Source organism: Manis pentadactyla, chromosome 2, assembly GCF_030020395.1.
Source record: "Manis pentadactyla isolate mManPen7 chromosome 2, mManPen7.hap1, whole genome shotgun sequence".
NCBI classification, from domain to species: Eukaryota; Metazoa; Chordata; class Mammalia; order Pholidota; family Manidae; genus Manis; species Manis pentadactyla.
Window position 1 is genome coordinate 65,463,646 of NC_080020.1, and position 18,897 is coordinate 65,482,542.

General features: G+C 37.6%; 1 protein-coding gene across 1 annotated transcript in view; it reads left to right on the forward strand.

Annotated features, from left to right (window-relative positions):
* PCSK1 (proprotein convertase subtilisin/kexin type 1) overlaps nt 1-18,552 on the forward strand; it is a 39,376-nt gene extending 20,824 nt beyond the window's left edge. The window contains exons 9-14 of the mRNA XM_036925740.2: nt 1,051-1,151; nt 7,761-7,994; nt 10,414-10,571; nt 11,969-12,102; nt 13,647-13,808; nt 15,409-18,552. Coding sequence (XP_036781635.2) covers nt 1,051-1,151; nt 7,761-7,994; nt 10,414-10,571; nt 11,969-12,102; nt 13,647-13,808; nt 15,409-15,786 — 1,167 coding nt within the window. The 3' untranslated portion in view covers nt 15,787-18,552. The remainder of the gene's footprint in view (nt 1-1,050; nt 1,152-7,760; nt 7,995-10,413; nt 10,572-11,968; nt 12,103-13,646; nt 13,809-15,408) is intronic.
* Nucleotides 18,553-18,897: the final 345 nt, after the last annotated feature.

Below are 18,897 nucleotides of genomic sequence, written 5' to 3' on the forward strand. Positions count from 1 at the left end.
CTTGAGAAATTCAGCAACTTCAAGTGGGAAGCCAAAGGAGGTGATAATAGAACAAATAATTTTTTTACACCTCCCTCCCACACATTGAAATCTCCAGCTGAAAACCGTAATGCAGGAGTCTGGATGGGCAGCTGGTTAGTGATTCTTTGGCCCAACTACTTGTTCAACCAATAGTGCTGTGGTCCTTAAGGCAGACTGATTGGAAGTCTTTTTGATTTCTTCCTTTCATCTAGGCAACCTCTTCATTAAACTAAAATTAGCTGGGTAATTCCTTTCACGCAATAATATTGTGTAAAAATGCTTTCACAGACAGGATCTCATTTCAGTTTCAGAATATGAGTTAGGAAGTGTCAGCCTCATTTTACAGATGTGGAAGCCAAGTGACTTGCCCATGGCTCACATCTATCAAGTAGCAGTTTAGAATTTGAACCCAGATCCAATTCTAGCACACTTCCCATTTGCAAAATACCATTTTTGCCAAGATACAAATGTGGAGACTAACTTATAGGCATCAAATGAGGTTAACAGTGAATGCAAACTTCACACTGAAGAAATTTTGTACACATAGTTCAAGTGGTAAAATCAGGAAGGCTTTACATCCTTGTGCTAAAGAGGGAGTCAAATGTCAATCTGAAGGCAAAAGGGAATTTTGCATGAGGCAGAATTTCTAAATATGGCCAGACCAAACACAATGGACCTGATGATTAATGGGCCAGCATGATTCACAGTGATTTTGAAATAGTCCCTTTTTTACAGACAGCATTTCGTTTGGGAATCTCAGAAGAGAAAATGTTCATAGTGGGAGTACTTCATCCCCAGAAAAGGCATCCTGATGCCAGAATTATAGACAAGTTGCATATAGAGGAGAGTGAACTAAAATATCGGCAGATGGCAAACATCCGCCCCTGGTTTAGAGGAGGAAGTAGGGAATTAAATCAGCTGAGTTTCCTGATCATAGCAGATGCAGCCCTTGGTACAGTTAACCTGCAGGGACAGACTCACACTCCTCACATGTCCTCCCGTGTTTCTTGCCTCACTGATGTCACCCAGACGAGCGCTGACCTGCACAATGACTGCACAGAGACCCACACGGGCACCTCGGCCTCCGCACCCCTGGCTGCCGGCATCTTCGCTCTGGCCCTGGAAGCAAAGTAAGGCCCAGAAAGCCTCTAATCACCTAACTAATCTGTTTCTCCTTCTTACTAATAATCTATAATGTTTTCTCAATACGTACATGGTTACCACCCTATATCACATTAAAAGATTATAATCTGAAAGAAAAAAAAAGGGTGTTTTATAAAGTTGTTCCTAATACTACCTAAATTAGGTGTCTTTTATTATGGTTCTTTACCATATTTAAGTTCAAAATCCCCCTGGAGTTCATTTTAGTGTATGACGTTAAAAAAAGCGATTTAACATTTTTTTTCCTCATAATAGTTGCCCAATAGTTTTAATAGAGAGGAAAAACTCCATCTTGGTTGTGTATCTACAAATTTTATTCATGCTCATTTTTGCTTGCTGATGTGTGGTGAAAAATCTTTAAGTGTCAAGTTAGGTGCTATGGTTGCATGACAGAGGAAGTAATTAAACTTGTAAATGTCTATTATCCTTCCTAATAAGGGGGTTATATTAGAAGAACACCCATATTTTCTTGAGAGAGGACAAGCTGTCCCTCAGGTCATAGTCAGTGGGTGAGGATCATAGTAGCAGAAGAGTAGAACAGCTTGGCCTGTGCCACAGCTGGAAAAGCCCTGAAGTTCCTGAGTCTTTGTCCAGGAGAGACCCGTGTAGCTCCAGGAGCCCTGGGGCCACCTGTGGAGTTTAGTCCATGTTATTTCAGCTGTGAGATGGCCACAGAGGCTAAGCAAGACAGGCCTAGCAAGGCTCATACCAAAAGTCTCCATCTACTTACAGGGGCTGGGAATATGTCTGGTGAGGGAAGAGCAAATCCAGGTGCTTAAGTGGAAACAGAAGGAAATATGAAGCTCTTGGGCCCAAAGAGCTATGTTAAGACTTATAAAAGCAAGGGGATAGACAAAAGGCAAAGCCTACAAACACAAGCTACGACTGGCATCAGAAGATACAAATCAAATTTAAGGGAAAGCAATTTAAGAAGTGAAAAGTCCAAGGAACACCTGGCTTCAAGTTCTAGGCATATCACTAGCTATGTGACCTTAGGCAAGTTAATCCTCAACTGAGGGCTCAATTTGTCATCTGTGAAATGTGGTGGGGAGTCACATCAGACCATTTTTTCCAAACCTTTTCTTTCTATAAGATTCTCTGATTTGAATTTGAAAGTGAAGCACATATAAATCATCTAATATGAATTGTTAAGAGTGGTGGTGAGAGGTCCAAAGTGGAAGTAAATAAGGTCCTATGAAGACAAGCAGTTATACACAGGTGGGGTGTAACTTAAATTTTTAAGTCTTCTCTACTGAACACCTGTCAGATGCATGTAAATATAACTAGCCAGGCCTAGCCCACTATACTGGTCTAATGTACATTGTATTAGAAACACCCATGCAGCTGAACAGATGCAATGTAAATTTCACACAAAAACTGAGATTTCAATCTGATTTCTAAAATTTCAAACCTTCTTTTTCTGTGCAAGGAGAAAATGATCTAAGAATAATCTAGACTCATTAACCACAGTTAATTTCTAATGGACTGTTTATAAAGCAGGAATGCTGTGGATTGCTATGAAATACATGGATGACTTTACAGGGGTCCATGAACTTCTTTGAAACTACATGCAGAATTGTTTGTGAGTGTATGTATGTATGACATTTTTGTGGGAGACAGTTTGTAAGTTCCATCAGATTCCCACACTTTCTTGATTTGAGACATTAAGAGTCTGTGATATCCCTGATGCATACAATCCCTTACATTTTGATTCAATGATCAATAAGATGGACATAATCTGTATTTCATATACTTCCTGCCAAAATACATAGAAATTATTGAGATGTCTGTTCTCTAATGAAGTTTTATGAACTCTATTCATTTGTCTATACCAACAAGATTATTTCAGAGAATCTGAATGCCAGAATTTCTCCAAGTGTACCTAGACAATCAAGATTGGGGGAATCATTCAAGTATGTTCCATTTCTCAAGGAACAAGTATGAAGGCTGAAGAACTGGGCTAAAGAAGTCAAGAATAATAACATTCAGTAGTTATGAAGTTTTTTTTACTATGGGCCAGATGCTCTTTATCTACAATACTAATTCTAATCCTTACAACATCCTGTGGCATAGAAATTTTTAGCTGCATTTTATAAATGAAGAAACTGAGGCTTAGAGAGGTTGAGAAATGTGTGTAACCAAGATCCCACAGAGAGATTCAAACTCAGGTCTGCCTGACCCCAAAGCCTATGCTATCAACAGCTATGCTATGCTGCCACTCATAGCCCTGTGAGGAAGCAGGAATGCTGAATGGCAGTCTCTCATCCCTTCAAAGGGGAGTTAAGAAGATTTATGCTGATAAAGGAACATTATAATTTGTGTTGGTGAGTTTCTCATAAGAGGCTCCTTTTTGAAAGTAGACTACTCACTATGCTGCAGGGAATGGAAAGAACAGTGGGAAGGAGAAAGAGTGGTTTCTGGCTCAAATGTGCATGAAGGAATACTTTCCTTCCCTAGAAGTGTTTCTCAGACACCAGCATATATAATGCTTGGGAGTTTATTTAGTATGCAGATTCTCAAGTCCAATTGCCAGCAACTCAGATTCAGAAATTTATGACATTTGGCCTAGGAATCTCTGTTTTTAACAAGTACCCCAGCCAGTTTTTATGCAGGTAGTACTTTAAATTTTGAGCAACTACTATGAGGAGTTACTGTACAACAGTGTTCTCCTACAACCTCATCCAGTTGTGACTGTGACAATGCCCATTAGGGAACTTAATAGATATATTCTGGAGAAATATAAATATAAATACATATATATCCTCAGACAGGAATTCCTTGGATAAAGTATACCTAGTGAGTATACCTAAAAATGATCGCAGACAATAACCTCAGTCTTCGGAGGAGAGAGCAAAGGAATCAGATTATTTGTTAATAGAGAACAAAAACTGAAGTGATTGAATCCCTCACACCTTTGGAGGTATTAAACAAATAGATAAACTAATCTTCTGTTTTCATTAAAGACTGAAGAAAGGGAAATGGGCTTTCAATGTTTCATGAAATCTTTGGATAAATCACAACAAAGGAATCCTTGACTCAGTGGGTTGTGAAATATTGGAAAGTCTCCAGGGTAGAGTACCTTCAACATCTAGGCTTCAACATGTATCTAAACATCCTGATTAGAGGATGAACGAGGTATCTTCTAAGACATTTTTACTTTAATATTTTGTCTCCAGATTACTTCAACTACACCCTTCTAATTAGAAGCAATGCTTGATTTCTGTGTTTAATTCCATAACCCTTATTTTCTACAAACATATCTTTGATTAGCAATCAATGTAATTTTTAAAAAAATTTAATTATTGTGGATGCTGTTGAGCACTAATTAGTAATGGAAGGCTGTCAGGAACGAGATGTACTATTGTTAGCAGCTCCTTTTCATTTATGAAATGCAATCACACAAATGAAGAATAACTGTTAGGAAAATAGGCTAATTTTCCTAATTGCATGACAATGAAGCCTATTTGAATATTTTGTAAAGAATAGGTAAAAAACAAAACCTGCAACTAAATATAAAATAAATGTTCTACTATAGAAATTCAGAAAGTCTATGCTTTGTGTTTAATTTTCGTGAGGATCAAGACCCTACCTTATGCCTCCTTAATACACTTTCTCACCCCAGCCTCCATCTGCACATCTGCCCATAGGCTGGTCCAAATGGGAAGCTGATATGTTGCCTATTTGGCCACCCTGATAAGAGGCTTTTAGCTAAAATTCTCTTTTAAAGATGGGAAGGAAGCAAGAATTTCAATAAAATGCCTTATAAGATAGAATTAGTTTCTACATGGAGAAAATAGCCATTTCTGTTAAGTTAGTTAATTATTCCTTCATGTGGGTTGGCCAACATTGAAACACAATGTACAATGAGGTATTTATGATATTAGGTAGATGGGAGGTCTGAATAGTAGGGCATTCTGGATATTGTCATTCTCAAACCTTGCATCTTACAGATGAGTCACCTCAAGCCCCGGGAAGTGAAGTGGCTTACTTAAGGTCACACAGGTCTTTGGTAGTAGAATCTAGTTTAATGTGTTCTCTATTTCTCCCTATTAAGACTCCATGACTTGAAATGTCTTCTAATTGTTTTAATTGGTTATATGCTTGTATTCTTTCTTCCAACTTCTATTATTTTAGCTATAACATAGAAATTGGTTAGGCAGTTTTTTCAAATACAAATATAAAAATCATACCCTACCCTCAGATATTTTGATTCAGTAGGTTTAGGAATTTTCATTATTTACAAGTGTACCGTGCAATTACAATGCAAGCAGTCTGGGACCCATGAAAATCACTGAACTGGAGTCTTTCTAAGGTCTCCCTCAGGCACTCTCTGAGGCTAAGTGGCCTGTTTGTCAGAAGTTAGGCTGAGCTGAGTGCAAGCAAACTGAGCTGCCAGGTATCCATGCAGCCAACTAAAGCAATAAACCAAAAATGAAAGAATTAATGCTTTAATACTGAGATGGTATAGATGAGTCTAAAATCAGAGAAAACACTGACTCCCTCTGTTCCCCATGGAACAATGTACCAGTTGAGGGTCAGGTGGAGCCGTGTCAGACGTGGGGGCCATCTCGCTATTGATGGAGCGTCAACAAAAAGTTCTGCTGGTTTTATGGACTCTGGAGTGGGGGTGGAGTGAGGACAAGGCTAGGAGTGGAGACATACTAGGTACTCAGTCACAGTGGGGAAAAAGTGTCCACAAAGTTTCCCCCTGAGCCCCCCGCTAAAGCCAAAGGCCTGAAAAAGAGCTCTGTCCAAGGCCTCAGGCAGGCAAAGGGACTGGGAATGTAAATATGGGAATGCTTGGCCTGGGCGGGGAGCCTAACTCTTTGAGAACAACTCCCTTCAGAGACCACAGCACCTGGACTGTGCACCCAGGCTGGTGTGGGGACGGAACTGTCCTGAGGCCGGCCGGGTAGAGCCTTTGTAATGCCTGTGATGAGGCCTGAAAATCACAGGTGGGTTTTCAACCAGGAGCTGGACTCTTCAATGTTTAGAAATGTACATTATTTCTTTCTTGCCACCAGGGGATTCTTTAACCAGAAGATTACGGGCTCTGGGGAGAAGATAGCACATAGAGCCAGATTCCTCTGATGGTTGTTTGACAACCTAGTGATAAGATAGAAACCTTAAGGACTAAACACTTGGGTATTTATTTATTAAATAATGCTTGACTGGCTTGATAGTAACAATGCAGGTCTCAAAGCTAAGGAAAACCTACATTTTAAAATTATATTTGGGGCTAGTTACCACTTAGTCATAATCAATCATTGAGTCAACCAATATTTACTCAGAATATACCCTGTGCCTGGCATTGTTCTGAATGGTACATTTAGAGAAGCAAAAAGATAAACTTTCAGCCCTTCTCATGGCTAACTCTAGCAAGAGAGACAGACATTAACAATATACAAAACAATTTTTGCGTGGTATGTTAGAAGGTGGTAGGCACCATAAAAGAAAAACAGGATAAGGAAGCTCAGGAGCATGTGAGGAGAATTAAAGTTTTTAAATAGGATGATCAGGGAAGGCTACATTTTCATTATTAGAGACCCAATAATCCCATGTATCTCCAAGTTATATTGCTGATGACCTAATTTTACCAAGACTTTTGATGATATCATTTCTTTGTTCCCAAATCCTTGATTCGTCATTGCCCAAAGGGTAAAGGAGAAGCCCATGTTCCTGGCATTTCAGGTGATCGCCACCTGGCTCAGTACTCCTTACTGCCTCTTCCCTGCTCCAGCAGACAGATCTGCCGCGTCCTGTACTTTCCTCCTCAGAGGCTTTGCTTTATTACCTCATCATCCCTTTTTCTCTCTCCACTTCTTGACATTCTACCCAACTCTTAAAGTTCAGGTGAAATTACTTCCCCCCCAGCAAAGCCTTCATAGGTCTTTCCATCCCAAAAGAATTCTTTGTTCTCTAAACTCCTATAATACATTATGCCATGAATACAGCATTCAACAGATATACATAGATTTAGTTCTTCTACTGGATTGTAAGCTTTTTCAAGACAAGAACCACCTCCTTGAATATTTCCCCAGTGTTCGTATAGTGCCTTGCAAGAGTGATCTCAAACAACTAAGAGTTTCTTGACACTTTACATGAAGAAAAGAGCAAAAAGTTTTTGAGAGTAGGTAGCCAGCCCATGTTTTTAAAATCTAAGTCTTCCTAAGAAGGAAGTCAAGACATCTTCTGGGGGTCCAAAATGCTAAAAATACCAAGGTTATTAATGAACAGAAGGTGAGAAGACACAAAGAAAGTGTGTCATTTACAATTTTTGCTCCACTTAAATATAAATAATTAGAAATCAGGGACCAAGTCCTATAATGCTGAAGACCAAATTTTTCTCATAGTAAGAGCTTAAATTACATGGAATGGGGAAAAGTTTTCAGTACTGTATTTTGAGTTTTGAATGAAAAGACATACCAATAGAAATACACACTAGAATTACATCAATACAGATGCAAAAGGCACTTCATAATCTCTGAATAGAAGATGCTTGCTTGCTTTTAGTATTTGCTTATGCAAGAAAACTTCATTTTGTCCCTGAAAGGTATTTTGGGTCATTTCCCCTCTAGTCCAAATCTTACCTGGAGAGATATGCAGCATTTAGTTGTCTGGACCTCTGAATATGACCCACTGGCCAATAATCCTGGATGGAAAAAGAATGGGGCAGGCTTGATGGTGAATAGTCGATTTGGATTCGGGCTGCTAAATGCCAAAGCTCTGGTGGATTTAGCTGACCCTGTGACCTGGAGCAGTGTGCCTGAGAAGAAAGAGTGTGTTGTAAAGGACAATGACTTTGAGCCCAGGTAAGCATCTCCAAGAATTTTAAACCAATTGTGCCTATGGCACTATTTGATTATGATGTTTGTCACTCTGCTTAATGTTTTTCTCATCTACCCTTCTGAAGTAGATGGAGATAGTGTTTGTCAGTGTTTCTTGTATATCCATGGAAAACCATTGAAAGATAAAAAATCTACAAATCATGTTACCATTTTTCCACCTCCTCTCATAGCCTACCTACCATACAGAATAAAGGTGCACCATTGTTTTATATATCACTACAAAAAAATCAACTGTCAATTAAATGACTACGAACCATTAGTTTTAAGATTCATCCCAAATTCAAAGATGTTAAAATGTTTCTTTAAATACATCTTAAAATTGATGAAATTCAGTACTTGCCAACCAGAATTATCCAAAAGCAGGTTTTCACTTCATGCCACAACGCTGTTCTCATAACTTCTCCGGGAAGGATCCATCATCATAGTGCCTTACAATAGACCACATCAGGCCCACCACAGCTAGCCAAGAAGCAAAATCTGTTAGGACTGATTTGCTGATTCTATCAAGGCAACCCTGGGTATACTGAAGACCCACTCACACAAAATATCTATGGGTGGGAGGTTTGGGAGGGGGTGCATGCATTAGGGATATAAAATCTCAAGAAGGCCTAATGCAGTAAGGGGCCACTTTTTGATGGGTCCAAGGCAAACATGCCTATATTCAATTCCACAGCAAACAGCATTATATTCAAGCATCTGTGTTCCTTATCTTTCCTTTTTATTGGGGTAAGAACACTTAACATGAGATCTAACCTCTTACAATTTTTAAGTATACATTATTGTTGGCCATAAGTACAATTGTTAATTTCTAGAACTTACATTCATCTTGAGTGAAACTTTATGCCCACTGATTAGTAACTTTCCATCCCCCCTTCCCCCTCGCCAACCAACCACCATTCCATTTTCTAAATCTATGAATTTGACTATTTTAAATAATTGATGTAAGTGGAATCATGCATTTCCTGTGACTGGCTTATTTCACTTTGTGTAATGTCTTCAAGATTCATCCATACTGTCCCATATTTCCTTTATTTTAGAAGCTGACTAATATTCCATTGTATGTATTTACCACATTCTTTGTCCCTTCATCTGTTGATTAACAATTTAAGTGTTCCCACATCTTGGCTATTGTGAATAGTGTTACAGTAAATATCAGATCTCTTCAAGATCTCGACTTTCAATTTTGGGTAAGTAGTTAGAAGTGGGATTGCTGAATCATCTGGTAGTTCTATTGTTAAGTTTTTGAGGAATGTCTGTACTGCTTTCCATAGTGGCTGCACCATTTTGCATTCCTACCAGTTGTGCAAGAGTTCAAATTTCTCCAGATCCTCTCCAACGCTTGTCTTTTGTTTTTTTTTTGTAAGTCATCCTGACAGATGTTTTGACTTTCAATTACCTGATAATTAGTCACACTGAGTATTTTTCAAAACCCTTTTGACTGTTTGTATGTGTTCTTTGGAGAAATTAGTAAATTGACTTAAATTAGGTTTATTTAAGTCCTTAGCTTTTTTCTTTTTAGTCAGGTTATTAATTCTTTTGCAGTTGAGTTGAGGGCATTCCTTTTTAGGAATCTTTTTAGATATATGGTTTGCAATATTTTCTTCCATTCAGTATGTTGCCTTTTCATTGTATGGATGGTGTCCTTTGCTATGGAGAAGCTTTTTAATTTGATGTAGTCCCACTTGTTTGTTTTTGTTGCCTTTGCTTTTGGTATCATATCCTTGAAATTATTGTCAAAACCAACTTCATTAAGCTTTTTCCCTGTTTTCTTCTGGGGAATTTATAGTTTCAGGTCTTATGTTTAAGTCTTTACTCCATTTTGACATGATTTTTTTGTTTGCTGTTAGATATTTTCCAACTTCATTATGTTGTATGTGGTTATCCAGTTTTCCCAGCACCCTTTGCTAAAGAGACGGATAGACTACTCTTTCCCTATTGAGTATTCTTGGCACTTGTGTTGAAGATCCATTGACCATAAATGAATGGGTTTATTTCTGGGTTCTTTACTCTATTCCATTGGTCTATATATCTGTCATTATGCCAGTACCATACTATTTTGGGTTACTGTAGCTTTATAATATATGTTGAAATCAGGAATGTAATGCCTCCTTTTCTTCTTTCTCAGGATTGATTTGGCTATTTTTGGTCTTCCATGGTTTCATAAAAATTATACAATTATTTTTTTATATTTCTGCAAAAACCTTACCATTTTGTGTGCATTAAAATTCATTTATAGCTAATTTGGAATGGGGTTCCACTTATAACAGGGAGAGACAACAAGCTTAGTTGAGTATCTAATCAAGACTGATGTATATATATTTGCATAAAGTGCAAGGAAGAAGAGATACAGTTTTGTTCAGTGATATTTCTTTAACATATTTAGAGCCCTGAAAGCTAATGGAGAAGTTATCATTGAAATTCCAACAAGAGCTTGTGAAGAACAAGAAAATGCTATCAAGTCCCTGGAACATGTACAGTTTGAAGCAACAATTGAATATTCCCGAAGAGGAGACCTTCATGTCACACTCACTTCTGCTGCTGGTACATTTTTTTAAAACTTCAAAAATTTCTTCTAAACCATTTGTTTAATTTTTAAGTAAGTGTTTAAGTAAATTGAATGATTTCAAATCAATGATTGTTTCTGTTTATTTATAGGAGTAAGTGTCCCAGTAGATATTTTCAAGTCTTAAAACATATACCTATTTTTTATTTTTCTTGGCTTCAGAACTAAACCCTACTCATTCTTACTGGTTCTTAAATAAACAGAGGATGAGGTCTGTTCATGTAATATCAATTAATAAACCTTTCTGGAGTTACATATTTTCAAACTGTGTTCATTTCTCCAGGTCACTGATCTATCATTCCTTTCTCTCAGGTAACACATAGTGAAAGTTACTCTGATAATTAATTAATAAAGCTGACAAATATATCAGACACATCCAAGGAATCAATTGAAAAACTGGGAATTCTGATCCATGAAAGAAGATTGAGAAGACTAACAACATTTCCATAATGATATGATAAAGGCCCTGTATATGATGTAGGGGTATTTGCCCTTTCCTGAGCAGGCACTAATTCAGGTGCTATTGTGGGTGGGGAAGAGCTTGTGAACCATAAACCACAAGCCAACCAGGAGATGCTGTCCCAATAAATCCAACCCAGAGACGCTGTTCCAATATGCTCATGTCTTGGTAGGATTCAGGTGACTAAATTCAATTTCTATAGGTGAGGAAATATGAGCTATTTCTATAATCTCCTTCCAGGATATGAACTTCCTAGAAGTTTGACTAGGCTCTGTTAACTTTGGAGTAATGCTTTCTAGATATCTTGGAACTGGCCTGAAATATTGGTAGAATGCTTTTTCTTGATGACCCTATAGCTTATTTGACCCATTAGAAAATTTGATCCATTTAGAAATAAATATTATTTATTGATCTATAGATAGCTTGGATTTGAAAATTTAGAGTTACTTTTACTACTAGTTTTTATATGACAAGAGATTATTAATTTTGCTCTCTTTTAGTGTCTACACTAGATTGTAGACTCAGGCGCCTATTAAATTTCAAGATTTCCTCTTAAATTTAAAAATGTTAGTCCCACTAAAATGTGTTTTAGATCTTTGACTCTCTTCTTTCCTATAGTTTGTAAATGAAGTTCTCTGAGTTATCCTTATTCAAATAAACCTTAGTCAATACATTCATTATTTGTTTTGCCACAATATTTATTGAGAACTTATTATATGCCAAGCAATGTGCTAAATACTATGGATAAAAATATTTTTATTCTTGTGAATGTCTTTATCCTGCTCTTATGCTTAGAGGAAATATTAAAGAGCGAATATCTCCTGGTTTTCATTTTCAGTTATCAGATACTAGAGTGTATGCTACTGTCAGAGCTATTAAGACATTCATTGACTTGTATTTGTTGCATGAAAATAGGAACCAGCACTGTACTGCTGGCTGAAAGAGAGCGGGATACATCTCCGAATGGTTTTAAGAATTGGGACTTCATGTCGGTTCACACATGGGGAGAGAATCCCATAGGCACCTGGACTTTGCGAATCACTGATGTTGTAAGTATAAATGTAAGGTCATAGAAACAACTTTTAAACACTTTGAAGTACTTTTAAGGTTGGTTTCATCATTAATCAGGCCCTAAGGAACTCTGATTACTCCTGACTGTAAGTAGAGGAAAGGTATAGTGTTTTAAGCCCTTCCTGCCCACTTAGCTATATAGGGGGGAAAAAATTAGGCTCTGGTCACACCATAATATATATATATATATATATATATGTATATACTGATACACAGTGTGACAGATGATGTGACAAATCAAAGTGTTCCCATGTCAAAATATAACCAGCCACATTACCTACTTAGCCACCAGATTCAACTGTATTCACAAAGATAGCTAAATGCTATACCAGCTTTATTATGATACTCTGCTGGGGTCACATGAAGGAACTCTGACAAATATTTACTGCGGTGACTGTTTAGAAGTAGCTTACTTGTTAGACAAGAAAATATGACTTTTATTTTGTTTAGTTTCAGTCATGAAACAAACTGAAAAGCATTTCTCATTTCTCTTTTCACTCTGTTTACTAACACTGCTTCTAAAATTGTAAGACACAGTTACAAAAATAAAAGCAAAGAATGTTTCAGCAAAAAGCCACCTACAACTGAATTATTTATTTTTGCATCATCATTTCTCCAGAATTTTCTAGAGCTGAGCATATAAATTAATAGTGTTTCAGGCCTAAGTTCTCCAAATATAGAAATGTTATAAGTATCAGCAGCACCACACTTCAATGTCTGGACAACTTTTCAAAAAGAAATTGTTTTAAATTCCTGAAGATGTCAATCAAGTTCATACAAATTCTATAGCCATTATTACTTTTTTTTTCCCCTCTGAGAATAGCTTTCTCCTAAAGACTGTTAAAACTGTGATTTAGAAATGAAGTTGTAAAAATTTTGCTGTCATAGGGAGAACAAGAAAACGTTGTTAAGTAAGTAGTCTTTCTTCAGCTTGGCCTCCACTCTCTCCAATTTCACTTTCAGGAAACTAAGCAAATCTACTCACCAAAATGGGACTATTTTATGTCTCTACACTTGCAGATTTTTTTTAGATATTTTAGATTTCAACATATTAATTTTAATACAATTGTTGGGCCTCTGAAAATTATTACTCTTCCCATAAAAATACAGTTCTTAAGGACACATTAATAATGAAGGCTATTTATAATACTCCACAGAGACTGACTTTTATTCTCAATGGAATGTTTCTACAAGTTGATGATTGGGAAACATAATTCCACTTACAGGTACAGTGAACTTTTCAAGAACATAACCAATATAGAAAAGGAGGTTTGTGTGGAGCATTCTGTCTTTTTAAGCAAATGAAGCAACTAATCAGCCTTTCAATTCCTGAATCTTAAACTGTCCATTTTCATAGCAAGAGTGAATCCAGTGAGTTTCTTGTTTGTACAAAGAGCTCTCTACACATGAAATGCAAAGAATTTTTATATTAGGTTTTGCCTGTGAATCCTTTTTAGATATTTCTAAGGAGTTTGATATTACTTAGAATTCACACTAAAATTATGTATGCTGAATTCATCAGTCTGGAAGAATGCAAAATGAAGGAAGAATTGTCACTTGGAAGCTGATTTTGCATGGGACCTCTTCTCAGCCAGAATACATGAAACAGCCTCGTGTGTACACGTCCTACAACACTGTTCAGAATGACAGAAGAGGGGTGGAGAAGATGGTGGATTCAGAGGAGGTCTGTGTGTCTCTGTTCTTCTTGGTATACTCTGTTTTGAGAAGTTGCACCTAAATTTCAGGCAGGGAGTAAGTCATACATGGATGGGGAAGAAATAGAGTAGGAGTGGTGAAGCATTTTCCTTAGGAAAAAACCCTATTATTTTTAAAATTTATTCCTTCATCCAGAATTTAAAAATTAAAACTGATTAAAATTATGAAATTCTAAAACATGAATTTTCTCCATTAATGACAGATATCAGATTGTAATGAGAGCTGTCTTTATTCATGATCACATATACCTAACATTTGTATTGTACTTAGTTTTTAAGCATTTTTTGCATTGTTTCATTTAATCAATAATCTCTGTAACCTGAAAGGATAGACATTAGCATGTCCATTTTTCAGGAAAAAAGTAAGGCTCAAAGTGAATAAATCCTATAGTCTTTTCTTCACTAATTCCTTACACTTCTTGATAACTCCAAGGGGAGCTATAGAATCACAATTTCTCTGATAAAATTTCTGAGCATAGCTCAAGTCAGTTATTCACATTCCTTATCAGCCTATTGAGGCTGCTGGCTTCTTCCTTATAAGATGGTAGGCAGACACCACATTTTCTTTATGTATCCCTCCCCATCTAGCACAGTGCCTCAGATGTAGTAGTTAGGTTATCTGATTTCCAGAATGACCTTACCTAAAATCTGGCTCTGTGATGGGTATTTTGGAAGATATATAGAATTTATTCAAGAAACTTACAAACTAGTGTGTGGAGGCCCCAGCTCAGATTCTGGCCCCATTTATATCATTTATATTCTATAAAACAACTTCCCCCTGGAACCCTACCCAAGGAGCCTTACAGTCACAGTCCCAGAGGCAGGTTGACCTTGTGGGTATCAACACCCTCTTCCAGGGTATGAATTCCTTAAAGGGTATTAATTCCCTTTGGTTGAAATACTTCCGAAATGATTGACAATGAGCTAATCACCTGATGTCTCTAATTCCCCCCTACCTGGCCTGTCACCCCAGTTCTTCCCTGACTCCTTCTTAAAACTCAGCAGCTGAAAGAGTAGCTCCTGACAGAGCAAGGGGCCTGGAAGAAACTGCTCCCATGTGACAGCACTGTTGGCGCCTTCTGTAGGAGTTGTTAAATATCTGAATATCAGCTCCTTCCCAAAACATGGATGGGGAGGAAAGGGAATGGAAGTAGTAAACTCTTTTTATTTTCCATAGGGTGAAACCCTGTTATTTAAAAAATTTATTCTTTTAGCCAGAATTTAGAAATTAAAATTAATGCATGCAAAATCATTAAGTTCCCTAACATAAATTCTGCTGCAGCAGGCTGAAGAGTTAAGGAGAGAAGCAGGAATGAGCAACTACATACATAATCTCATTCAGTCTACAAAACCACCAGAAATGGAAATGTTCATATTCCCATTTTACACGTGAAGTTCAGGGAGATTAAAAAAGGTCCATCAGTAAGTGGAAAAATGAGGAACCCACGTTAGTGTGGCTCCAAGCCAACTGCCTCTTAAGGGGCAGGCAGTGGGCAAGTACTATAGCTGCCCTGCATGACCCTCAGTAATGAAGCTTCTCCCATTTGTCGGTGGCGTGGTGTGTTTCAGGAACAGCCCACACAGGAGAACCTGAGTGAGAACCTCCTGGCATCAAAAAGCCCCAGTAGTGGAAGTGTGGGGGGCAGAAGGGATGAGCTGGCTGATGGAGCCCCATCTGAGGCCATGCTGCGACTCCTACAAAGTGCTTTCAGCAAAAATTCATCTCCAAAGCAATCACCAAAGAAGTCCCCAAGTGCGAAGCTCAACATCCCTTTTGAAAATTTCTATGAAGCCCTGCAAAAGCTGAACAAACCTTTCCAGCTTAAAGACTCTGAGGACAGTCTGTATAATGACTATGTTGATGTTTTCTATAACACAAAACCTTACAAGCACAGAGATGACCGGCTGCTGCAAGCTCTGGTGGACATTCTGAGGGAGGAAAATTAAAATAAATATATGGTCCTGAATTGGAAATATTCATGCTTCTTCCTTCTGCTTAGATTTTGCCTATGTCTAAAGTGCTTGTTTTGTCACCGATTCTTATGCTTATAATATCCTTTGTGGTACTTTTCTTTTTCTCCCCAAACTGAACATTTGAAAAGGATTAGCTCAAGTAGTACCAGTTTCCTGAACTTATTGTAGAACTTTCAAAACATGTCTTCCCTGCCTGCATGAGTGAGATGTGTGTTCTTTCTGGCGCTGCAGTTCCTATGTGGCCCTCATGCCACGTTAGAATGTCTCTGTGGGCCCTCCTGTTTCATTTTTCAGAAGAAAAGGCATCAGCTGGGCAGTAGATTAATTTGAGAAGTCATCTGCAAAGAACAAGAGGAAGGAAAACGGTTCCCATAGCTGGTGTCTTTGCTGTGCGGTTTTGATGCCAAAGACAGGTTTGGAAAGTCTCCAGTGAGAGTTCACAGTTAGACCCATACTCTAGGCTTTTATTCCAAAGTACTACTCATTAGGGAATTGCCATCTGATCATTCTGGAAGAAAAGCTGGGTTATTTAGAGCCAGAAACAGACCTCGAAATCTGTGTTATCTGGTTTGAGAAGCTTTAGAACATTTTTATTTGCTTATGTGCCATGTGGAGGCTTCTGTGCATAAAAAGGTGACTTTGACTCACGCTGTGCACTCTGGTCTTCCTGTGTCCCCTTCTGAAGGTAGCTTATGTGTCCCTTCCCATCTAGCACAGTGCCTCAGATGTAGTAGTTATCATCTACCAATGATGGCCACAAACTGAATACTAAGAGAACTAATTTATACTGGTTTCTTAGAACAAACTTACACTTGAGGCTTGGCAAATTCCTAGTCATTTGTTTTTAATAATAATAACAGGAAACCACTAATAACATGGAAAATCAATGTAATAACAGGAAAATACTGATAATGGGGAGGAACAATGGGAGGTTTTATTTTCAAATTGTATTCATTATAACAGATTTTTCTGGATGTTACAAACTGAGTGTTCATTCCTTGACATTAAAGGCTCTTCCCCAGTCTTAGAGCTGATAACATCCAAATTCTCATCAAATTGCTTCTAAGCTTCACCTCAGAGGACACAAGCTAACAGTCAGTCCACAGGCTGCATTTGTCCCTCAGGTAGATTTTATTCAGCATGTAAAATGTTTTAAAAGTGTGAGTAATTATTGAAAATATGAGATTTCACATAAAACCTGATTCTCAGACCCACTTTCCCTAATGGCAACAGCTGGCTGGAGCTGAGTAGCAGCCGCCCAGCTGGGCTTGAGTGCCAGGTCCCTGTGGCACCCTCTTTCATGCTGCTTACAGCAGCTTCCTTACTGCTCAGCACCTGACAGGCATTTGATTTTGCCCACTCCTGCAGTAAATAAACATGTACAAAGTGTAAATGCATTAGGAAAAATATATCAACTTCTTTCAGGCAGGATCTGAATGATAATCAATAATAATGAGAATTTTCCAGGGCCTAATTAATTTTTAGGCAAAAAAAAAAAGATAGTATCTTATATCCCTATAAGTACCTCTGAAATCTAGCATAACATATTTTATCTCACCTCACCTGGATGCCCATTCATACTAATTAATTAACCGCCAACCCCCTAGCTTCCCATTCTCTATAGGCTCACAAAGGCCCCGGATACCTGCAATGCTCGCATTCTGCAACTGAGTTTGTTGTAATTCTTCCGTGAAGTTGAACCTTCACAAGCCCACACATGAACTAGACCAGGAAGGGAACTACAACAAACCAGACCAGGGAAGAACACTAGAGTCTGTCACTTGCTTTGGTTTGAAGTATGGTTGGTAAGACAAACTTTCACCCCCTGTCCTATCGTTTGAATTTGTGCAGAACAAGGGTATTTCAGAGCAATAGCCATGATGCTTCCAGGATGTTCTCCCAGAAGAACTGCAGTATCACTTTGTCCTTGCAAGTCTCAGATGTTGTTTGATAGAGAGTTGGAAGGAATTTGGAGAACTGCAGCCTATCAACAAGCATTAAAGTTGAAAAGAACCAGGGAGCCATTAGATAAAGTTTCAACTAAAAAACAAAGCTGGGGTCCAGAGAGGCCAATAAGCAGTAATAAATGGAAGCTCATCCTTTCCCCATTCCTGATCTAGTGCTAAATTGTATCAAGCTTTCTTTTTCATCCTTCTAACAGTATCTTTTCCTGGTTAAAACCACAACCAACTCATTGGATTGTAGCCAAAGGTTCACTCTAGAGAAGCTTTAATATTTAAATGAGGTCATGTCTGAATGTTTCCAACCTGGAGTATATTGTTAAGATATAAGATATTTTTGTCAGTCTTTCTTAGTGACCGTGAATTTTTGTGAAAATGTAAAAGAAGAAACTTATGTAATATTTCCCTTGGAATTTTAAACTATATTTTCTTCACAGGTATTTATAATGTATTGCTGCTTTTATGAAACAGAATTTTAAAGGGCATAATAAATTATATTAAAGAACTAAAATTTTCCTGGGAATAAGAAAGTTTCATCCAATAAAATATTTTTGGAAGACATGTTCTTCTTCAGAGAAAATAAGTATAATCTGTATTGCTGTGCTCTTAAAAGTGACATTTGTTTAATAGCCTAATACGATGTGTAGCTGAGTTTTAACATGTGTGGTCTTAGCATTCTTAAGGGAATTCCCATATCATATACTTAATGTATTAACCAGAAAATGTAAAATATGCTTATAAATCAGAAGAATAAATGGCTTCTAAGTTAAGAAAAAAAGCTCATGTTTCCAATGAAAAAGAATCTGCTTTTCTTACTTAGTGTGTTTCCCAAATGAACCATATAAAAGTAGAAGGTTTACATTAAAAATTCCTTTTTTAGAAAAATGGGTTTCCTTGGGGGCAATTTAAGAATTAATTTGAATAGATATATTTTACTTTCCTTTATAGACTAGTCTTTTACTTTACTGGCAACAGTTTGCCGAACATGCCTTTTTTATAGGCTAGATTAAAGCAGCTAAGCATTAAATCCTTCCCAGAGGCCCCCTCATCAGAAGCTCCAGTTCCCAACTTTGAGCTCCTGTCCTGAGGCCCACTTTTCCTCTTGCTTCAAACTTCAAATTAA